The sequence below is a fragment of the Cajanus cajan genome, chromosome 2 (assembly GCF_000230855.2).
Source record: "Cajanus cajan strain Asha chromosome 2, NIPB_CcT2T_4, whole genome shotgun sequence".
Classification (NCBI taxonomy): domain Eukaryota; kingdom Viridiplantae; phylum Streptophyta; class Magnoliopsida; order Fabales; family Fabaceae; genus Cajanus; species Cajanus cajan.
In genome coordinates, this window is record NC_138518.1 from 11,345,489 (window position 1) to 11,369,182 (window position 23,694).

General features: G+C 36.5%; 1 protein-coding gene across 2 annotated transcripts in view; it reads left to right on the top strand.

Annotated features, from left to right (window-relative positions):
- The window catches only part of LOC109814268 (ARM repeat superfamily protein), a 36,968-nt gene extending 14,727 nt beyond the window's left edge, over nt 1–22,241 (top strand). For both annotated transcript variants that reach the window (XM_020378648.3, XM_083067902.1), the window contains 6 exons: nt 7,438–8,066; nt 8,238–8,434; nt 15,175–15,382; nt 16,899–17,018; nt 17,312–18,082; nt 18,944–22,241. In XM_020378648.3, the coding sequence (XP_020234237.2) occupies nt 7,438–8,066; nt 8,238–8,434; nt 15,175–15,382; nt 16,899–17,018; nt 17,312–18,082; nt 18,944–21,988 (4,970 nt within the window). In that variant the 3' untranslated portion in view covers nt 21,989–22,241. The remainder of the gene's footprint in view (nt 1–7,437; nt 8,067–8,237; nt 8,435–15,174; nt 15,383–16,898; nt 17,019–17,311; nt 18,083–18,943) is intronic.
- The last annotated feature ends 1,453 nt before the right edge of the window (nt 22,242–23,694 follow it).

A 23,694-nucleotide genomic window follows, 5' to 3' on the forward strand; every position in this document is an offset into this window, starting at 1 on the left:
GGATTTAGGCCTACCAAAAAATCATAGACCCTATCTTGTTCAATATATTCTTTTAGAATTGCTGAGTCTTCTGAACACTTTGCTTTTATAACTCGATAGTGATCCAATTCCATCCATAGAGACTTGAGTTGATTGCCATATTCTGTAACTGATCTATTTCCTTGTTTGGCAGCCACGGTTTTCACCTTTACATCATAAATTTGAGCAGCATCCTTGGCCTTAGAGTAAGTTTGTTCGACTGCCTCCCAGATTTCTTTTGCTGATTTAAGGAACATGCAGGTATCACTGATTTCTGGGACCATCGAATTCCACAGCCACGCCATGATCATGGAGTCTTCTTCATCCCATGATTTGAATTTGGGATCTGTTTCATCAGGTGCATTACCAGTCAGGTGACTGATCTTTCCTTTTCCTTTCAAGATGGTCCTAATGAGTTGAGACCATTTGAGGTAATTCTTCCCATTTAACCGATAAGCGGAATGAACATTCTGCAATTCTCCAGCAGTCTGGGGTCTGTCCCCAGTTTCCAGATTCACGACCTCAGCCATAACCAGGTATAATCAAGGCTGCAATGAAGGCTGCAACAAGGCTTAAAGGTAGCGCAGCAATGAAGACTGCAGCTTAGGTTAAAGATAGCGCAGCAATGAAGGCTGCGACTTAGGTTTAAAGGCACGGTCAGAGACTCCCAAGGATCGGGAGCTCTGATACCATGTTAGAATAGTGGATTAAGCCTAACTCAATCCTACAAAACCGGCTTGTAAGGTAAGGGTTGCTTTCCACTTATATACTATTTAATTGCCTAATCTCTAGTCGATGTGGGACTTGGGTTTTTCCCAATACACCCCCTCACGTCCAGCACTATTAAGCTTGGTACGTGAATAAATGGTGGGTGACCCTTTTTAATGATCTAGGATTGGCGGGACTTGGGTTTTTCCCAATACACCCCCTCATGCTTGTGAGGCATGCATCAATGGTGGGTGGCCCATTTTTAAAGTGGATCTAAATGGCTCTGATACCATCTTAAATTTAGAAGAAATAATATTCTCTCTTATTATTTTACGAGGTTATTAAACCTCTATATATATACATGAATCTGCAGCCTATTTTAGGAAATATGGACAGTTAATTCTAAGGAGACAAATCCCTATAATTACGGGATTAATCTTGCATAAATAAATCTAATAATGGCAGCATAAGACTGTTACAGAAATACAGCATAGCAAATATAAAACTTCCTAAAATACACAACGCCAATCACGGTTTTGACACGGACAATGCATAAATTGGCTGACCAAACTTACAACAAATGCGATATTTGGCCTTGTGTGAGACAAGTAAATTAATTTTCCAACCAAACGTTGATACATCTCCTTATCCACTGTTGCACTATTGTCTGAGTTTCCTAATTTGAGATTTGTGTCCATGGGAGTACTCATAGGTTTACAAGCTGTCATGCCTGTCTCCTTCAGTAAATCTGTGACATATTTCTGTTGAGATATGAAAATGCCTTTCTTAGAGTGAGACACTTCAATTCCCAAAAAATATTTCAATTTCCCAAGTGTTTTTATCTCAAACTCCCTTGCTAGTTGTTGGCTTAAGAGAAGTTGTTCTTTTCGATCATTACCAGTGACAATTATATCATCCACATATACTAACAATACAGTTACTTCTCCTAAGGAGTGTTTGATGAATAAAGTGTGGTCCCCTTGGCTTTGCTTGTATCCTAAGGCAGTCATGACCTTGGTAAACCTTCCAAACCATGCTCAAGGGGATTGTTTCAATCCATATAGAGCTTTCTTTAACCTGCAAACAGAATTGGCAGCAGCTTCATATCCTGGTGGGACCTCCATATAGATTTCCTCCTCAAGTTCCCCATGTAAGAAAACATTTTTCACATCAAATTGCTGTAATTCCCAACCACAATTTGCAGCAAGAGATAATAGTACCCGAACTGTATTCATCTTTGCAACTGGAGCAAAGGTTTCTGAGTAATCTATCCCATAGGTTTGTGTGAAACCTTTAGCAACCAATCTCGCCTTGTACCTCTCAATTGATCCATCTGCCTTATACTTCACTCTATATACCCATTTACAACCAACTGGTTTCTTTCCTTTTGGCAAAGAAACCAACTCCCATGTTTTGTTCTTCTCCAAGGCCTCCATTTCTGTATCCATGGCTTGCTTCCAATTTTTATCAGATAATGCCTCAAAAACATTGGTGGGAATTGAAATAGAGTTTAGATTTACAAGAAAAATTTTATGAGTTGGAGAAAATTTGTGAAATGAAAGATAATTTGAGAGAGGATAAAGAGGTTTTTTTGTGCATTTTCTGGTTTCTTTTCTAAAAGCAATTGGAAGATAAAGATCATTGTCAAGTTCTGGAATTTCTATTTCATTTTGGGAAGTTGAAAGATTATCATTTGAAGCTAAAAAATCAGAGTTTGTTACCTGATCTGAAGGAATTGGATTGGCCTCTTGGACGAGTGTCGATTCAGGAACGACCTTTGATCTTCTTGTGTAAACCAGATTCTTCCCAAACCTTTTATCATTTTCAAATTCAATTGGTGCATTTTTTTCTTGAGGTTCTGGTGCTTTTTCAGTTTCATGTTCAATTGTATTTGGTGCCTTTTCAGGCTCTGGTTCTTGGGTTAGATCATAAGAATTTAACTCAAGAGTTGGAAGGGTTGAAGCTTCAAACTGACTCTCCTTATCTTCCCAAAGACTCTCCCCCTGAAGATAAGGCTGTGAAAAATAATTTTGTTCCTCATGAAAGGTGACATCCCGAGTTATAAAGAATTTTTTTGAAGGAGGATAATAACACTTATACCCTTTTTGAGTATAGGAGTATCCAACAAACACACATTTTAGAGCCCGAGGATCAAGTTTGCCCCGATTTGGACCATGAACATGGACAAATGCGACACACCCAAAGACCTTTGGTACAAGATTGCTAGAGGTGGACATGTTAGGATAGAAACAAGAAAGTACATCCATAGGGCTTCGAAATCCCATAATTCTAGAGGGAAGACGATTGATAAGATATGTTGCTGTGAGAACAGCCTCCCCCCAAAAAGATTTTGGAACATTTTTTTGAAACAATAATGCTCGGGTTTGATCTAAGAGGTGTCTATTTTTGCGTTCAACAATTCCATTTTGCTGAGGTGTTTGGAAACAAGAAGACTCATGAATTATTCCCTCTTTTTAACAAAATGGAGTAATGATTTGATTGAAATACTCTTTGCCATTGTTCGACCTAAGTTTCTTTATGGACACACCAAATTGATTTTTTATCATTGAGAAGAGATTCTGAAAGACATTGCTTACTTCAGATTTGTGTTTAAGTAGGAAAACCCAAGTAACTCGAGTGCAATCATCAATAAACGTCACAAACCAACGAGCCCCTGACACATTTGGTATAGGAGACGGTCCCCAAACATCAGTATGAACAAGGTAAAAAGGAAATGTGCTTTTTTTTGTACATGATGGATAAGGAACACGCTTGTGTTTTGCGATTTCACACACATCACATTGAAGACAATCAATTTTTATTCCAGAAAACAAAGATGGAAACATAACTTTGATGGTTTCAAACGATGGATGTCCAAGCCGATAATGAAAGAGTAAAATTTTTTCTTTTTTTGACAATAAATATTTTGACATGAGAGAATGAGACTGGTTTTTTTTCTGAAATGGACAAACTTGGCTCCTCCAGAAGATAAAGGCCATTCCTTTCTCTAGCACGTCCAATTGTCCTCCCCGATTCCTTGTCCTGGAATACACAACAATTATTATTAAACACAACATTACAAGAAATGTCATTTGTAAGTTTTTCATTGAGATAAGATTTGTGTACAATTTGGGAACATGAAGAACATTTTTTAGGGTTATGAAGGGATTTATATGGATGTTTCCTATACTAGCTACAGTTATAAGAGTCCCATCTGCAGTTGCTATTTTCTTATTGCTGGGACATGGAAAATAAGTAGAGAAGAATTTAGATGATGGAGTCATATGATCTGTGGCTTCAGAATCAAGAACCCAAAGAGATGGAATAATTTTTGAGACATTAAATCCAAATGAAATAGGAAGCATACCTGAATACGCCAAAGAACAAGTACCTGATGGTTTTTCAAGGCTGCTGAAAAAAGCTCTCATCCTTTCTATTTCTTCTTGACTCAAGCTAGCAAGTTCCAGTATGCTAGAAGAATTTGTTTTTTCTTCATTTTTTTCAGCCACATAGACCTGCCCACCTTTTCGAGATGTTGCTCCTTTTAGTTCTAGATTAGGAGGTTTACCATGTAGTTTCCAACACTTCTCTTGGGTATGTCTTGGCCTATTACAATAAGTGCACCATAAATCTGATTTCTTTGACTGCCCATTTTTTTTCCATTTTAGCCACCATGGCTGAGCTTTCTACAATTGGAGAATCTAGCATCAAATTCCTCCTACTTTCCTCACTTTGTACAATTGCAACCACCTCATTAAAACTTGGGAGTTCAGATTTTCCAAGGATTTGGATCCTAAGTTGATCAAACTCAGGGTTTAACCCTACAAGAAAATCATACACCCTGTCTTGCTCAATAAATTCCTTAAGTACAGAAGCATCATCTGCACACTTAGTTTTGATAGCTCTATAATGATCTAATTCCATCCAAAGGGACTTCAGTTGGTTAGCATATTCAGTAACAGATTTATTTCCCTGTTTTGCAGCTAGAGTTTTCACCTTTACATCATATACCTGGGCAGCATCTTTAGCCTTGGAATAAGTTTGTTCTATTGCATCCTAAATTTCTTTTGCTGTGCTGAGAAACATAATGGTATCACTAATTTCAGTATTCATAGAATTCCATAGCCAAGCAATGATCAATGCATCTTCCTCATCCCATGCTTTAAAATTTGGGTCTCCTTCCTTTGGACCAGCACCGGTCAGGTGGCTGATTTTCCCTTTTCCTTTCAATATTGTGCGAATAAGTTGTGATCACTTTAAATAATTTTTTCCATTCAACCTATAGGAAGGATGAATGCTCTGCAAATCTCCAAATTGATTATTCGGGGGTGGATGAACAACTTCCCCTTCCATGACAGAAATCTGGTGGTCACCAGAAAAATAGCAGAAAAATGCTGGAAAAACAGAAAGGTTGCTGGAAAGTCGTCGGAAAGCTTGACAGCTTCAAGAGCCCAGCCAAGCTTGCTTAAAAAAAATATGCGTTGCGGAAGCAGAGCCCCTTAGATTAGGAGCTCTGATACCATGTTAAAAGAGAGAAATAGGGAACACATTTTCTGATTATGCTTGAGTGTTTTTTTCCACTCAGCACAATGATCTTATTTATAATGATAGTGGTTACAAAGATAATAAATGACATCAACTATTTCCAAGACAACAATTAAAAAATACCACAATTTCCTAAGATACATTGAACAAAGAAACTAGGAAGAGTAATAATCATTAAATACTCCTATTTCCAACAAAAGTGAACCTATGCATTGTCCACACTTCGAGCCAAAGGGTAGTTATGGGAGTTTTAGAGGGAAAGGGAAGAGAGGGTAAAATTTTCATTTCTGAAAAATATTCTCTAATTTGATAACTTTTCAAAATAAAAGAAATATAATGGTAAATTACCACACTTAATATCCCAATCTTTTGTTTATTTTTATAAACATTATATAACTATTTAAAAAAGAAAAAAAATGACCTCCCTTCTCTTTCTTTCTATAAAGGCATCCTTAACATACCATAAGGGGATCTTGTGTGAGGGGGAATTGTTAAGAGATAAAACCCATTCACATACATGCCTGCACATAATAGCTGAAGTTTTAGGGTTGATTTAGTTCTTGACAATAATAATAGTTGCACACAACTTTGGTTTGCTCTTTTAATTGTTCATACAAATCATGAACCTAAGGGCAGTATGCTCGTTAGAACATTAGCATATTTAGCACATATAAATAGTTTGTCAGCTGTATTCATCGGAGCACTTTAAATTAGCAAGTAATTAGCTCCCTGACTAATTGTATCCACACTATAAACGACTGATCTGTGTGCATACCTAGATTCAATTTCGTTTAGCACTCCTTGATTTTTGAATCAGGTTACCTCCCTATGTACTACTTTTTTCGCACAATAATTTGTATTATCTACAATTTATAAGATTTGAATTACTCAATAAAAAATATGAAAAAAAAAAAAATTCAAAGCAATTATTATTTTTCTACTCAAAGAAGAGTAATGCTACTTTTATTTTTGATGTTGTGTTTTTAGAATATTTTTCTTTCTCTTTTCAGTGTGTTGTGAAACAATGTATAAAACGATGTGTACTTTTGATTCTGAAAACAGACTTCTTTACAAGCTTATATTTGAAAGGATGGCCTTGGCTATTTTACAATTCACAACTACTGTGTTTAGGAACTCATCTTTAATAGATCTAAAGAGAGATTTAGGAGCATAACTACAAGGTGGCTATTTTCGTTTCCACTTTGTTTTCTTGATTTCAAGGCCTATAATTTATTATCTGTTTCTCCATTCCTGTTTTCTGTCTCCTAACAAGTTTCTCTTCTAATTAAAAAATAAATTAATGATGTTAATGTATATTAGAGTAAGCTTTTAATTTTATGGTAGTTATTCAAGTTTGTTATCAGACTTTATGCAGAGTCAGCTAGGCTGTTACAGTTGATGAGTAGTTAAGCAGTTAGTTTACATTTCCTAATCATAAATGTATTTTTTGTCTTCTTTGCTAAGTAATTCAGTAACTTTCCCAGTAATAGAACACTCAAAATTCTGTGAATTCTCTCTGAATATTTTTCTCTCACTTTGCTTCTTTCTTGCACATTTCTGATTTCTGTTAATGGAAGTTTACTTTGCGTTTTGCAAGTACTTTAGAACACTACGCTGAAATTGATAAAGTACAAGCTAATTTTGAAGAATAAATATTGTTTAGATTTGAGGTCAATGTGAGTAAGTTATATGGGAAATGTATATATTTTCAGACTGGTCTGCTTTCAGTAAATTTGTTAATTATGCCTATTGGTATTCCAAAATATGATAGGATTGAAATGGTACAAACTGGAAAATTTCACTCATTTACAAAGGATTGGAGTTAGTCTGTAGTTAATTTTTCTTTTTTAAATTTAGATTGTTCTATATTTGGTTGACTATTGAATTTCTGCTTGCCATCATGGCACCATAAGATCCGTGTGGGTGTGAAGATATTTTTAGACTGGTTTGGCTTTCAGTACGTTTCTTAATTATGTTCATTGGTACTTAAAAACACTGATAGTATTGAAATGATGCAAAAAGGAAAAACTACTTATTTGCATAGGATGAGAATTCCTTTGTAGTTAATTTATTTATTTATTTTTAAATTTAGAATGTTGTATATTTGGTTAATTGGTTGACTATTGGATTTCTACTTGTCATCATGACATAAATGCTATGTTGTAGATGCTGTAACCAAGGAAAAGTCTCAAGGGTATCTATTCCGCTCTGTGCTAAAGTGCATCCCAAATCTAATAGAAGAAGTTGGGCGAACTGATAAAATTACTGAAATAATACCACAACATGGCATAAGTATTGACCCTGGTGTTCGTGAAGAAGCAGTGCAAGTACTAAACCGTATTGTGAAATATCTACCCCATCGTCGATTTGCAGTAATGAAGGGAATGGCCAACTTCATATTAAAACTTCCTGATGAATTTCCTCTTCTCATTCAAACATCATTAGGGCGCCTGTTGGAACTCATGCGCTTTTGGAGATCTTGTCTGATAGATGATAGGATTCTACTTGATGCAGATGCAAAATCTCTTGGGCATGAAACTGAGAGATTCAGAAAGTCTTCCTTCCAACAATCAGGCGAAGCCATTGAATTTCGCGCATCAGAAATTGATGCAGTTGGCCTCATATTCCTTAGTTCTGTTGATAGTCAAATTAGGCATACAGCACTAGAATTATTGCGTTGTGTTCGTGCATTGAGGAATGATATTCGAGACCTGAAGATACATGAACAACCAAATAATATTTTGAAATATGAAGCTGAACCAATATTTATTATTGATGTTCTGGAAGAACATGGGGTACACATTTGCCTTTATTGTCTATATTTTTAGCTCAATTTTGTCAGAATGATATTGTCTTATTATGGGCTGCACTATATCATTTATCTTATTTTATTATTTGTTTATTGAGGTTCAATCATGTCATATTGAGCTTTGTTCCCTTAAATACTAAATACCTTGGCATTACAGGATGAGATTGTTCAGAACTGCTATTGGGACTCAGGAAGACCATTTGATTTGAAACGAGAACCCGATACCATTCCTCCTGAAGTGACACTTCAATCTATAATATTTGAGAGCCCTGATAAGAACAGGTGGGCTCGGTGTCTTAGTGAGCTAGTTAAATATGCTGCTGAACTTTGTCCAAGCTCTGTTCAGGAAGCAAAGTAAGTATTGTTTTCTTTTCCTTGTTCCATCTTCACTAATTCCGAGCTCTGTAGGACTAAATATATTTTGGTGGAAAATAATGGGCAAAAGATCCAGGGGCAGAGAGCAATCAAAATGAGACTGATCTTTTGGTTAAGAAGCCAAGAGAAGATACTAAATTTCTTTATGTTTGACCGATCCTACAACACTCCTGTTACAATTGTCAAATCCCTTTACATAGGTAGGAGCATGATATATAAAAAAAGTCAACCCTTAAATAAATATTTTTTCTTTGTAATATAAGAAATGAGCATCATGAATAGAAGAAAGTAGAAGGAATTTGGAAGATAAGGAATCCTCCCAAGAAAAAGAAGAATGCTTTGCCAATGATACATCCTCAAAAGTATGAGCATTATGCTCCAACTAAATGCCCAAAGAGTAGCATAGTGCACATTACATGGAAATTTATCATCGCCCCTTCTGCTGAAACCACAGAAGGTAGTCAAAAACATTGTTTGAAGAACCTAGGGCACACTGAACATTCACCAAAAAACCGTTCTATTACGTATATAGACAGAAGCAGAACATTGTAGTATGAGAGAGAGAGTTGAGAGAAAATCAATAGACTGTATTATGATTAGAAAATAAGATAATGATATCTGTGGGATATCACTTACATATATAGACCTAACATATTAATAAATACCTTTATTAGTTCTGTTTTAATATTGCATATCTTTTCTGTATCTTTTCTGTTTTTCTGTTTTTCTGTTTACTGTTACCAACTCATCAAGTTGGCTAGATTGTTAGGTCTATATATGTAAGTGATATCCCACAGATATCATTATCTTATTTTCTAATCATAATACAGTCTATTGATTTTCTCTCAACTCTCTCTCTCATATGGTATCAGAGCAGTGATTTCAGCTTGCATGGCAGCAAGCCAATTGGGATCAGTAAGAGCAGTTTTGACAGTTTTTGGTTCAACATTGGACAGCAAAAGTGTAGGGTTAATTCTGGGTTGAACAATCCCATTTTTTGAGCGAGTAGTCATAGGGTGAACATTAAGAGTTGTGGCTGGAGGTGAATTTGAAGAGGATGAAACAGTAAGGGAAGTAGTGCTGTCAGGTGTAGAAGAGGGAAAAGAATTAGACTTAGAGGAACCAGAACTGGCAGAGATGGCAGGTGATATCACAGGAGAGGAAGGTGGGTTGTGTGAACAAACAAGAGAGGGAAGAATAGAGACAGAGGTGGCAGGGGTAGAGGTTTGATTTTTTGAAATAAAGAGATCAGTATAGGGAAATCTGTCTTCATTGAAGATCACATCTTTGCTGATATAGATTCGGCCAGATCTGCTTAAACACTTGTAACCTTTATGACTAGGTGAGTATCCTAAGAATAGACACTCTTCGGACCGGGGTTGAATTTTGTGTTGATTATAGGGTCTGAGTAATGGAAAACAGGAACAGCCGAAAACCTTGAGAAACTTATAGTCTGGATCCTTGTTATGAATCAATTTATAGGGTGATTGAAATTCAATAGAGGAGGAAGGTAGTCTGTTGATTAAGTAGGTAGCAGTTAAAAAGGCATGATCCCAAAATTTTAGTGGCAAGGCCGAATGATGAAGCATTGCCAATCCAAGTTCAACGACATGTCTGTGTCTTCGTTCAACAGTGCCGTTTTGATGATGAGCATAGGGACAAGTGAGTCTGTGAATAATGCTTTCTTGTTGAAGAAATGGAATTAGAGTGCGAAATTCACCTCCACCATCCGTTTGAACAGACTTGAGAGGTGTTTGGAATTGTTTCTCAGCCAGGACCTTAAAATTTTGAAAATTGGAATACACATCTGATTTTCTACTAAGGAGATAAATCCACATGTATTTGGTGCAGGCGTCTACACACGTTAGAAAATACAAATAACCACAACTAGATTCTAATGATGCAGGTCCCCAAACATCTAGAAAAACAAGTTCAAGTGGATTGGAATAAACAGTAGTAGATAGTTGAGAAGGAAGTCTATGAGACTTGGCAATACAGCATGAGTCACAAAAATCAGAAATTTTATTAATAGTTGGAAGATGAATATTACAAGTTTGTAAAGCTTTAGTTAGGGAATCATGATGAGGATGCCCTAACCGTAAGTGCCACTGTTTATAGGTATTTGAAACACCATGATTACATTTTGCAGAAAGAAAAATACAAGGATCAGATTTTGGAAAGGCTGAGTTCTGCTCAATGTCAACAGTGAAGGATTTCTTCTTTGCCAGATGCGGGTGAAAATGATAGAGACCATCTTCACCAAGTTTCCCTTCAAGAAGAGTCTCGTTCAAATCCTGTGATTTGACAAAACAGGAATGAGGATAGAAAACGAAGTAGACATTGTTGTCTTTAGCAAATTTTGAAACACTTATTAGATTTTTGGTTAAACTTGGAACAAGTAAAAGGTCTTTGAGGGACAAAATTTTGGAGGGATGCATAGGGGACTGAAACATATTAGAACCTATTGAGGCAATAGATGTACCTTGGCCATTGGCCATTGCAATGTGTTCTGCACCAGTGAATTGAGCGCTCTGTAGAAGGTATTGAGGGTCTGGGGTTGCATGGTGAGAAGCACCAGAATCTGGGATCCATGCGGTGGCAGTGTTAAGAGTTGGAGGAGCATGAACATGTTGAGCAGGAGGAGCAGTGCGTGAATGGCTAGACTGATTGGAGGTTACTGCAGGAAAGGTGAATCCAGGAGGTGGAATACCAGGACCAGAAAAGGAGCCACCCAAAGGATAAGAGGGCCATGGGACAGGACCAGACTGTCCAAGCATATTAACAGTTCCATAGTATGGAGCAGCACTAGGACCAGGGTGCTGAGGCACATACCCAGATTGAGAATTGGGACCATAGGTGGGGTAAGGAGTAAACAAAGAATGAAAAGGCAACCGAAAACCACCCATGGATAGACTATGGGAAAGCTGATAGCACGTGGAGGCTTCATGTCCACGTTTGTGACAAATTTGGCATTGAACAGTGGACCCACGATTTCGTCCTCCACGAGATCCACGACCACGTCCTCCATGATTATTGAAGCCAGCTTGGGGCTGAGGTGAAAAATTCTGAACAGTATTAGGTGAAAGGTTTGACATCTGGGGTTGCTGGAAAGCCAAATTGACGTTAGGAACACCAGTTGGGACAAAAGTGGCTTGAGCAAGATTGATGGATAGGGGTTCTTGGACGACAGCAGCTTTTGCTTGTTCAAGTCTTGCTTCCTGAGCAAGAATCATGTTCTCAATTTCAGTAGGAGAAAGGATGTCATCACGGCTGATAAACGCAGTGACAGTTGAAATCAGAGAGTCATATTCAGGTGGGAGACCACCAAGAATGCACTCAGCATGTTCTCTAGGCGAAACGGGATTGCCAATCGAAGCAAGAGTCTCAACAATAGTACTGATGCGAAGGAGATAATCTGAACACGATCTTGTGCCTTTCTTGATGGTGCGAAGCTCTAAACGTAACTGTGTGGCTTTGATTTTGGTGAGTGACTGAAAATGCTGAAACACCATGTCCCAAATCTGATATGAATGACGACATGAGACAACACGAGCCTGAATTGGTTCGGAGAGTGTTGTGAGAAGCCAGGAAAAAAGCAGAGAATCCTTGCGATCCCAGACAGTGTATTCGGGATTGATGGCATTGGCATCACGATCCTCAACAGTAAGAAACTTCAGCGGGATTTTGGGATTGACAACAAATCGTTCCAGATCGTGTGCGCGAATTACCGCGGTAACCTGTTGCTGCCAAGTTAAAAAATTCCTGTCATCCAGTTTGCATGTGACAGACTGCGAGAAGGTGTGCGAGACAGAATTGTTGGAGGTTGCGGAAGCGGAGGCCATTGGAGCAAATCAGAGAGAAAGATCACAAGAAGACGCGCAAGACCAGTGCGAGCAGAAATCAAACGAAGCAGCGCTGCGAAGTCGAACAGAGAGGACGCGAGCAAACAGGGAATCGCGCAAATCAGAAAACAGAACGCGCGAAGGAGGCGCGAGATATAGAGGCAGCGCGCAAAGAGGGCGCGAAAGGCAAAGCCACACAAACTGGGAGAGAAGAAACCCGGATCTCACCGTGCTCACGATGATACCATATGAGAGAGAGAGTTGAGAGAAAATCAATAGACTGTATTATGATTAGAAAATAAGATAATGATATCTGTGGGATATCACTTACATATATAGACCTAACAATCTAGCCAACTTGATGAGTTGGTAACAGTAAACAGAAAAACAGAAAAGATACAGAAAAGATATGCAATATTAAAACAGAACTAATAAAGGTATTTATTAATATAATCTCTTCTCTTATATGTAGGAAGGCATGAGGAACCGATTCTGAACAAGCATCATAAACCACACATCAGGACCCTTATGTGACTTGTGAACATGAATATTTTAGTATACTTACTTCTATATCATCCGCCTCAATGAAATAAAAGATTTGACCTTACAAGGGAATGAACTATGGATTTCCTAAGGGTTTATCAAGATTTCCATGTAGCTCTATTGATGTAGAATGGGAAACTGAAAATGCTTATCTTGACAAGTTACTCTCTTGAGAAACAAGGCTAGTGTCCTCTTCAGAGCAACTGCTCGTTTGGCTCAGGTTTCAGATACAGCCTAAATATAGGAAATATCAGTTACCAGTTACGCAAAAAGTTTGAATAACATAAGACACCTAATGACTATTTAGGTAGAACTTTGGCTCAACAATTTTTGAGTTTCTCTTAAACAGTTAGGTCAAACCTAATTATACAAAAGCTTTAAAAAAATAAAAGGAGCTTTGCTTTTTAATTAAGAAAACATTTTAAAAGAGTTTTTATATAATCTAATTTTGGGACCTTTTCTTCCTCCTTTACTCCAAATTCCAACTATAAAATAACTTTTAAGCTAGAAATATTAAATTACCATATAGATTTAACTTAAATTTTATAGTTCTTTCTAAAAGGGAAAAAGTCAGGTCAAACACTATCTTATAACCTTTAGATGATAAAATTCTTGATAAATCATAATTGCAATTAAATATAAAAGCCTAGATAAATCTTGATTAATTTTATAAACCTTCAAAGTAATGAAAGCTCTCTTAAATAAGAAATTCTAAAATTCTATTAATAACATGATAATTTCTAAATAACACAATAATCCCTCAATATGCTTGTTCACTTTGCATCATTAACTCCTTGTACAAAAACTTGCCTTTGGACAGTTAAACATATTGTAAACATCCAAAGAGCTCTAGCAAGAAAAGCAGTTTATATTTCCATTGCTCATTGATGGAGAATGATAAGAAATCTTAAAGTTTATGACATGCATGAAAATTGGAACAGTGAATGAACTGTGGCAGGGGTTTCAAAAGTCAAAACAGGGAATGGAGCATGGTGGCAGGACCAAAATTAGTCTTTGATGCTTTGATGCAGAAATATAACCAAGAGCACTCCTTTTGGAAGAGTACCCTTGTGGTAAATAAGCCTAGAGTGCTCTTCCAAGGCAGCTCCTCTAACTTGGGTTTCAATTACTCTTTGAATAAATGAAGTATCCATCCATATATTCATAAAAACACCATATTGTATTGCATTGATGGTCTATGTAGCCAAATATTCTATTAAGATAAGTCGTATTCTAAACTGGAATAAGTTAATACGAAGTATTATAAAATCCCTAAATAGTAAATGATAACAAATAGTCCCAAATTAAAATCCCTATTTTAAAAATTAACCTAATACCTAAATCAAAACCCTAAAGCTACTCATCCAATCTACATCATCTATTCAATGAATGAGGTAAAAATTGGAAAGAAAGAAAAAGGATTTGGATGAAAATACCTCGGAAGGATCAAGAGTCCAAATCCTTTTATCCAATTACAAGACAAATGAAGATAGTTGATACAATCCAAAAGAGGCTACAATTCAAACCATTCCGTGTCATTTGAATTATGAGAAAAGTGGAAATTTTCTAGGAAAATGGAATCTTGAATGCTATTAAAATTGTGGTAAGAAAACTATGTACTGAAGTTGGATGATAGAGATGTGGGAAATTTCTCTCAACAAGCATTCTCCTACAATCTTGGTCCTATCCATTATCCAGTTGTCCTCCCAAAATTTATCACGAGAACCATTACCACTTCCTAGAGATGAAAAGATGTTAAGGACCTATAGAAGGTAAAGCAAGGCATGGACAGTAACCTAGTAAATGTTTCCCCTTAATCGTTTGGATCATTCTTCATTGCAGATTGCTTTAATTTCCCTTATTAAAATAAATGAAAATAACATATATTGTCTTGGTTTATTTTTTTTTTTGGTAAAGATAGAAAATATTACAAAGATGGTCGCAGTGAGGATTGAATCTAACTACCCCAACCTCTCCCCACCCAACCACTAGGCTAACTCTAGTGGTGTCTTGGTTTATGTATCCAACATCTATTGTGAAAAATGCATTGGCTTTTATAATCTTAAAGTATTCATTTCATTCTATTTATTTTGTTTGGTTTTGAGTACTTGACTTTTCTAGGCTAACAATATAAAGTAAGGTCTTAGTTTTTTACCAGTAATTTTTGTATAAACTATTTTTTTTCTAAAGAAACTTGCATCAAGTGATTTATGATTATGATGATGAAAAAAGAAAGAGATTTTGACTCACTTGAATTACTTGCCTTCCCCTCTTCATTCAGTCCATTTTTAATTGCTATCCAAAACTTAGTAATATCACTTAAATTTTGGGCAGGAAAGAGGTCATGCATCGTCTTGCTCATATCACACCTGCTGAATTGGGTGGAAAAGCTCATCAGTCACAGGATGTTGATAATAAACTAGACCAGTGGCTTATGTATGCCATGTTTGTCTGTTCATGTCCACCTGTTGCTCGAGAGTCTACCAAAGATCTTTACCATGTTATTTTCCCTTCACTAAAATCAGGATCTGATGCTCACGTTGTAAGTGCACCTCATTTAACTTATACATTAGTCTATCTTCATAAACAGTCTATGTCAAAGGATGGAGAGTTGCATGCATACTTGACATATTGTTTAGTATTTATTTACATGTTTTCTAACCCAACTGAATAAACAACAAACTGAGAATCTCTTTTGTTCTTTTTAGTTTTTACTACAATTTAATTGTTTCATATGATTAAAATTATTTAGTTCCATAATTGATTTAATGGTAAGAAATACCAATCAAATGTCTCATTCGAATAAAGAAATTCAAGTTGGATGTGAGTTTTGTATAGTACATGCCATGATTTCATAGTGTTTCTTTATTTTACTTGTAAGTTCAATTTTGTTGTGACATGTTTAAAAACTTTCACACTCATGTATCGAATATTAATCCTTCATTTTACCCATCTTGATCTCATTGTTTTCCTTTATATTTATTCTAATTGATGTATGAGGGAAGGGGAAGATGTCCTTAGAATGGTAACTGCCTATAGTTTGACCTAATTTACCAAATCCACACTCAATTAAACCCTGATAATTTTAAACTATTGATATTTCTTTGTGATTGAAGTTTATACTTTAATTTTTGTACTTTCTTCTAAGAAATTAAGTATTACCAACCATCTATTTCAAAAGCTTAAACTTGCAGTGTTTTAAAAACCGGTTCGGACTGGCCGGTTGAACTGGGAACCGGTGGTCTAGCCGGTCCGAGCCTTGAATTGGATCGATTATGCATTCGACCCGTTTCAAATTGGAGTAAACTGGTTAATTTTTCGGTTAGACTAGTGAACTGGTGGGTCAAACTGGTTCAACTACAAATTTTTTTTAATTTTTTCTAAGGGACCACAAACCACAAAAATACCAATGGGAGTTGAATCCTGTTAATGAAAGAGAAAGAGTTCTATCAAACATAACAATGATCACTTATTCTAATGTATTTGTTTGTAATATGTACAACTTAAATAACTTATATTATTAATTTTAAATATATATTTAATAATATAATATCTATATCGATATTAGATATATTATTTTGTGATATCAATTGTAAATATATTATTTATGTACAAATTATTTATATTTTTAATTTGTATTAATATACAATTTAACATGTAATATTTTTATGTATTTCTTTATACAAAATAAAAATAAAGATAATTTTAAATAAGATGGAAATTGAAATTTAAAATAGGATATGAATTTATTGAAATTTATAAGTATAAAATATATTTAACATGAATATTTTTTTTAAAAAATTAATAAAAACCGGGTCATGCGGTTCAATTAATGACTCACCGGTTCAACTTTTATCATGTTAGGAAACCAAACTTGGAAATACTTTTGGTTCTGTTTCTTGCATTTGTGCCTGTTGAATATTATCTTTGTGGGTATAGGTATTAGGAGGATTATTGGCTGCTAATTACTGCAGTTTTATTGATATAAAGGCTAACAGTGTCAACATTTTTATTCATCACTCTTGCTGGCTCTATTGCTAACAAGGTTTCTGATATAGCATGCAGCCACCATGGCTCTTGGCCGCTCACACTTGGAAGCATGTGAAATCATGTTCAGTGAACTTTCATCTTTTATTGATGAGGTTTCTTCTGAATCAGAAGGAAAACCAAAGTGGAAGGTATTGTTATGGATCTGTAAGTTTTGTTTTTATTTCTATCAGCAGTTGACGACTTGAGGTAGGTAATTATCATAAATCATAAATGATAAGGACAACATGATAGTGAAAGAAATTAAAAGAAAAAAATGAATTCTTAAACCTTTCCAGCATGCCTAACAATGTTATAGACAATATTTCATATTTCAACTTAAAAGCCATTAAATTATGAAATCTTTGTTGTAGTATTGTTTTAGATACTTCTCCTTGATTTTTGAATTAGAATTTGGCACTTACTTGTTATATTTTATTGATAGAGTCAGAAGGCTCGCCGGGAAGAACTCCGTGTCCATATTGCAAATATTTATCGTACTGTTGCAGAAAATATATGGCCTGGCATGCTAACACGGAAGCCAGTGTTCCGCCTACATTATCTTAAATTCATTGATGAGACAACCAGATTAATCTCAACATCTCCAGAAAGTTTTCAAGACATGCAACCGTTTCGTTATGCACTTGCTTGTGTTCTAAGATCATTAGCCCCAGAATTTGTTGATTCAAAATCTGAGAAATTTGATGTTAGAACTAGAAAACGACTCTTTGATCTTCTTCTCTCCTGGTGTGATGATACAGGCAGTACATGGAGTCAAGATGGTGTCAGTGATTATAGACGTGAAGTTGATCGATACAAATCTTCTCAACATGCAAGATCAAAAGATTCTGTGGATAAAATATCATTTGACAAAGAATTGAATGAACAAGTTGAGGCAATCCAGTGGGCATCCATGAATGCAATAGCATCACTTTTATATGGACCATGTTTTGATGACAATGCAAGGAAAATGAGTGGCCGCGTGATATCTTGGATTAATGGTTTGTTTTTGGAGCCTACACCAAGGGCTCCATTTGGTTTCTCACCAGCTGATCCAAGAACTCCATCATATACCAAGTACCAAGGGGAAGGTGGCCGGGGAGCTGCTGGCCGTGACAGGCTTAAGGGTGGCCATCATCGTGTTTCTTTAGCGAAATTGGCTTTGAAGAATCTTTTGCTTACAAATTTGGACTTGTTTCCCTCCTGTATTGATCAGGTAATATTTTATCCAACTGAAGAACTAGCAATGAAGTTCTAACACTGTTTAAAAGCCACTGGGTGGGTGTTATACTATTATGGATTAAAAAAGGTAATGACAAAAGTAAATTGTCTTGGTGCTGAAGGACTTGATATATAGTCATTCATGAGGTTTCACCTAATAGCTTATGGCATGTTTGTTTGACATTTTTCATGATGCCAACCCACATTTGTGCATTTACCCATGTGATTTTCCACCCAGTTAGTTGAGGCTACTTTTTCCCTATTAACGGGTTTTGGGGTTTGCCAATTCCAAATTCATAAACAAACATGAACTGATGCACTTGGCTCTAAGAGAGTTGGTCCTTGACATGTATCTGAACCTTGTGACCATAAGGTTAGTAATTTGATCTCTGTTGTCTCCATTCTTCTAAACAAAAATCAAATGGCCCTTAAGCAACCCCTTACCTCTTCTGGTCATCATTGGTCTAGAGAATGACCTATTTGTATGTGCTCTTCATATGACACCATGCCCTGTTCTTCGCTTGTGTGTGATTTGTTTTCTTCTTATATTTATATAAATTTTAAGTGTGCAAGGTTGAGAGATCTTAGGGAAGCTGTAAACTTGGAAGTCAAATAACATGAACTGGGAGGAAAGATCATTTTGTTCTATATGCAGTTTTGTTGTTATAGTTTTTCCAGATCTAATTTCCTTTAGCCATGTCCTTCTGATCTTTGGCTGAGCTATTCATTTTATCTATTTGATTTCCTGCTTTTCATATCATGCTTCCCTTGTATTACTTCTCATATGGAGTCATATGTTTTGTCATACTGGTATTATAGATTATGCAACTTTATACAACTTCATTGTTTTCTGCAGTGCTACTACTCTAATTCTTCTGTAGCCGATGGGTACTTCAGTGTACTGGCTGAGGTCTACATGCGTCAAGAGATACCAAACTGTGAAATACAGAGATTATTGAGTCTGATCCTTTACAAGGTAGTTGACCCATCAAGACAAATTCGTGATGATGCCCTTCAGATGCTGGAAACGCTTTCTGTCCGTGAATGGGCAGAGGATGGCATTGAGGGCTCAGGAAGTTATCGAGCTGCTGTTGTTGGTAATCTTCCTGATTCCTACCAACAATTCCAATATAAGCTTTCCTGTAAACTTGCTAAAGATCATCCTGAATTAAGCCAACTTCTCTGTGAGGAGATTATGCAGAGGCAGTTAGATGCTGTTGATATAATTGCGCAGCATCAGGTCTTAACATGCATGGCTCCATGGATTGAGAACCTTAATTTCTGGAAACTCAAGGAAGGCTGGAGTGAAAGGTTGTTGAAAAGTCTGTACTATGTAACATGGCGGCATGGAGACCAATTTCCTGATGAAATTGAGAAACTTTGGAGCACAATTGCCAGCAAAAATAGGAATATCAGCCCTGTTTTAGATTTCTTGATCACAAAAGGCATTGAAGATTGTGATTCAAATGCATCAACTGAAATAAGTGGTGCGTTTGCTACATACTTCAGTGTTGCAAAACGGGTAAGTCTATACTTAGCACGAATATGCCCTCAACGAACTATAGATCACCTAGTTTTCCAATTGTCTCAGCGACTACTAGAGGATAGCATTGAGCCAATTGCAAGTAAGGGTGATGCAAGTGTAAATTTTGTGCTAGAATTTTCGCAAGGTCCTTCTGTAGCCCAAATGACATCAGTTATGGATAACCAACCACACATGTCCCCATTGCTTGTAAGAGGTTCTCTTGATGGTCCACTAAGAAATGTTAGTGGGAGCTTGAGCTGGAGAACAGCAGGTATGACAGGCCGGAGTGTATCAGGCCCATTAAGTCCGATGCCTCCAGAGTTGAATATTGTCCCAGTAAGTGCCGGACGATCAGGGCAGCTCCTTCCAGCCTTGGTTAATATGTCAGGACCCTTGATGGGTGTTAGAAGCTCAACAGGGAGTTTGCGTAGCCGCCATGTTTCACGAGACAGTGGAGATTATCTTGTTGACACTCCAAATTCAGGTGAAGATATACTGCATGGTGGGAGTGCTATGCATGCCGTGAATGCAAAAGAACTTCAGTCAGCCTTACAGGGTCATCAGCAGCACTCACTTACACATGCAGATATAGCACTGATTCTTCTTGCTGAAATTGCATATGAGAATGATGAAGATTTCCGCCAATACTTGCCTCTACTCTTCCATGTTATCTTTGTTTCGATGGATAGCTCAGAAGACATTGTACTTGAGCATTGCCAGCATTTACTTGTTAATCTGCTATATTCCCTTGCAGGCCGCCACTTGGAGCAGTATGAGGTGGAAAATAATGATAGGGAGAACAAACAGCAGGTTGTGAGCTTAATTAAATATGTACAATCAAAACGAGGAAGCATGATGTGGGAGAATGAAGATCCAACAGTTGTCAGAACTGAGCTGCCAAGTGCAGCACTTCTTTCTGCCCTAGTTCAGAGCATGGTGGATGCTATCTTCTTCCAAGGAGACCTTCGGGAGACTTGGGGAGAAGAAGCACTTAGGTGGGCTATGGAGTGTACATCAAGACACCTTGCATGTCGTTCACATCAGATATACCGAGCACTTCGACCAAGTGTTACAAGTGATGCTTGTGTATCCCTTCTTCGGTGTCTCCATAGATGTCTGGGAAATCCAGTACCTCAAGTTTTGGGATTTGTTATGGAAATTTTGATGACATTGCAAGTTATGGTGGAGAATATGGAGCCAGAGAAGGTGATACTCTACCCTCAGCTATTTTGGGGGTGTGTTGCTATGATGCACACAGATTTTGTCCATGTCTACCGCCAGGTTCTAGAGCTCTTCTCTCATGTGATTGACCGCTTATCTTTCCGTGATCGTACAACAGAAAATGTACTCATTTCAAGTATGCCCAGAGATGAACTTGATACTAGCGATTTAGGAGAATTCCAACGATCAGAATCTAAAAGTGGCTATGAACCTCTACAAGAGGGGAATTTGCCTACATTTGAAGGGGTGCAGCCTCTTGTTCTTAAAGGACTCATGTCAAGTGTTAGTCACAGTGTCTCTATTGATGTTCTCTCTCGGATAACAGTGCATTCATGTGATTCTATATTTGGTGATGCTGAGACAAGACTCCTGATGCACATCATAGGATTGCTCCCTTGGCTCTGTCTTCAACTTAGCAAAGACCTTGTGATAGGTCCTGCTTCACCATTCCAACATCAATATCAAAAGGCTTGCTCCGTTGCTGCCAATATTGCAATATGGTGCCGAGCAAAATCTTTGGATGAATTATCTACTGTATTTATGATTTATTCTCGAGGTGAGATTAAGAGCATTGATAATTTTCTGGCTTGTGTTTCACCACTTTTATGCGTCCAATGGTTTCCAAAACATTCAACCTTGGCCTTCGGACACTTGTTAAGGCTACTAGAAAAAGGACCAGTCGAGTATCAACGCGTCATTCTACTCGTTCTCAAGGCTCTCCTCCAGCACACACCTATGGATGCCACCCAGAGTCCACATATATACGCAATCGTATCCCAATTGGTGGAAAGCACTTTGTGCTGGGAGGCACTAAGCGTGTTAGAAGCCCTTCTACAAAGTTGCAGTTCATTGACTGGTTCTCATCCATATGAACCAAGTTCATTTGAGAATGGAATTGGTGTTATTGAAGAAAAGTTGCTTGCTCCACAGACCTCATTCAAGGCCCGCAGTGGCCCTCTGCAGTATGGTTTCGGATCAGGACTAGGGTCAGTTTCTACACCTGCACAAACAACTGAGTCTGGGATGTCACCAAGGGAAGTTGCTCTGCAGAATACTCGTTTGATTCTTAGCCGAGTATTGGATAGAAGTGCATTAGGTAAGAGAAAGGACCAGAAAAAGCTAGTCCCTTTCGTGGCCAATATTGGTAACCCATGATTGTATAATTCATTTGCTGTATATATTATGTCCAAAGATGAAGTAGGGATTGCTACAGGATAGAGGCTGTACATACTACATAGGCTGGGATGAAAGTTTTGTAACATTCTGTGTAGTTGTAGACAAAATCCTTTTTATGTCAAATATCATGCATATTTTTAACTCAGATGATGACTCTGCCATGTTCTAAAGTTGTTACCACTTATCCTATAATATTTTGCTCAATTTATATTTCTTTTTTTCTTTCTCTTTATACTACCTCCATCTCTATTTATAAAAATCTTTTCACAAATTTACTTCTCCCTTTTTATAAGACCTTTTTCTAATTTCTAATGCATTAATTATAGTTATTCTAAAATACCCTTAATTAAATATACTATCTCCAAACAATAATTAGATGGGAAGCAATTAGGTGGAGAGATAATTAATTTCAAACATAATTAAGGGTACTTTTGAAAGACAATACACATTATTCAAAATTTTAATATAATTAATTAAATTAACTAAATGTGAATAGGTATACTTTTTTCTTTTGGTAAGTTTATAGGAGATTATTCTCTAGTGTCATGGCAAACCAAAATGGAAAGGATGAATACATGGGCGTTTATGTATTCACAGTTAATTCAATGTGATTATAAAAATATTGTATGTCTATTCCAATCATATGTTAATCATAAGAAAGAGTTTGACAGTTAAAATTATTATTTAAGAGATCTAATTTTTTTAATGATGCAATGATACATAAAATTAAAAAAGAAAAACCTCGATAATACATATGGAGGCTTTTTGGCCATAATAAATAAATAAAAAATAAAAAAATTACTAAAATAAGTTAATTAAAAAACTATTTACTAAAATAAATTATTTTGGCCACGTAAGATACAAGAAACGTTAATGGAAGTGACGAGTTTTAAAGGCGTCACCGGTTGTGACGCTTTGTATGTAAACATGCATGCTTACATGGCAACCGGTACTGAAGAAAATAAAAGGAAAGCATCACGATGAGTGACGACTTTGAAGATTTGAAAAAAATTTACACAAAACGTTAAGCCAGGTGACGTTTCCCATGTAGCTAGAAAACATCCGTCTAGGTGACATGTTCCAATTTATTTATTACCCAATTTTCAGCTCTCCTCTTTCCTGTCACAATGAACGAACCTCCATTATTAAATTGTCAAAAAGATACTCCATTATTAATGTCAACGAAGTAGCTTTTTTTGACAATTTAATAATGGAGGTTCGTTCATTGTGACAGGGAAGAGAAAAGCTGAAAATTGGGCAATAAATAAATTGGAACGCGTCACCTAGGCGGATGTTTTCTAGTTACATGGGAAACGTCACCTAGCTTAACATTTTGTGTAATTTTTTTTCAAATCTTCAAAGTCGTCATTCATTGTGACGCTTTCCTTTTATTTTTTTCAGTACCATTTGCCATGTAAGCATGCATGTTTACATTCAAGGCGTCACAACCGGTGACACCTTTAAAACTCGTCATTTTCATTGATGTTTCTTGTATCTCACGTTGTCAAAATAATTTATTTTGGTAAATAATTTTTTAATTAATTTATTTCAGTAATTTTTTTATTTTTTTATTTATTATGGCCAAAAAGCCCACATGGGAAAGAAAGGGGTAGTTAGTCACATGGACAATTTTAGAAAATCATTAATCATGTGACATATTCTACCATTTTTTAATGAAAAAATTA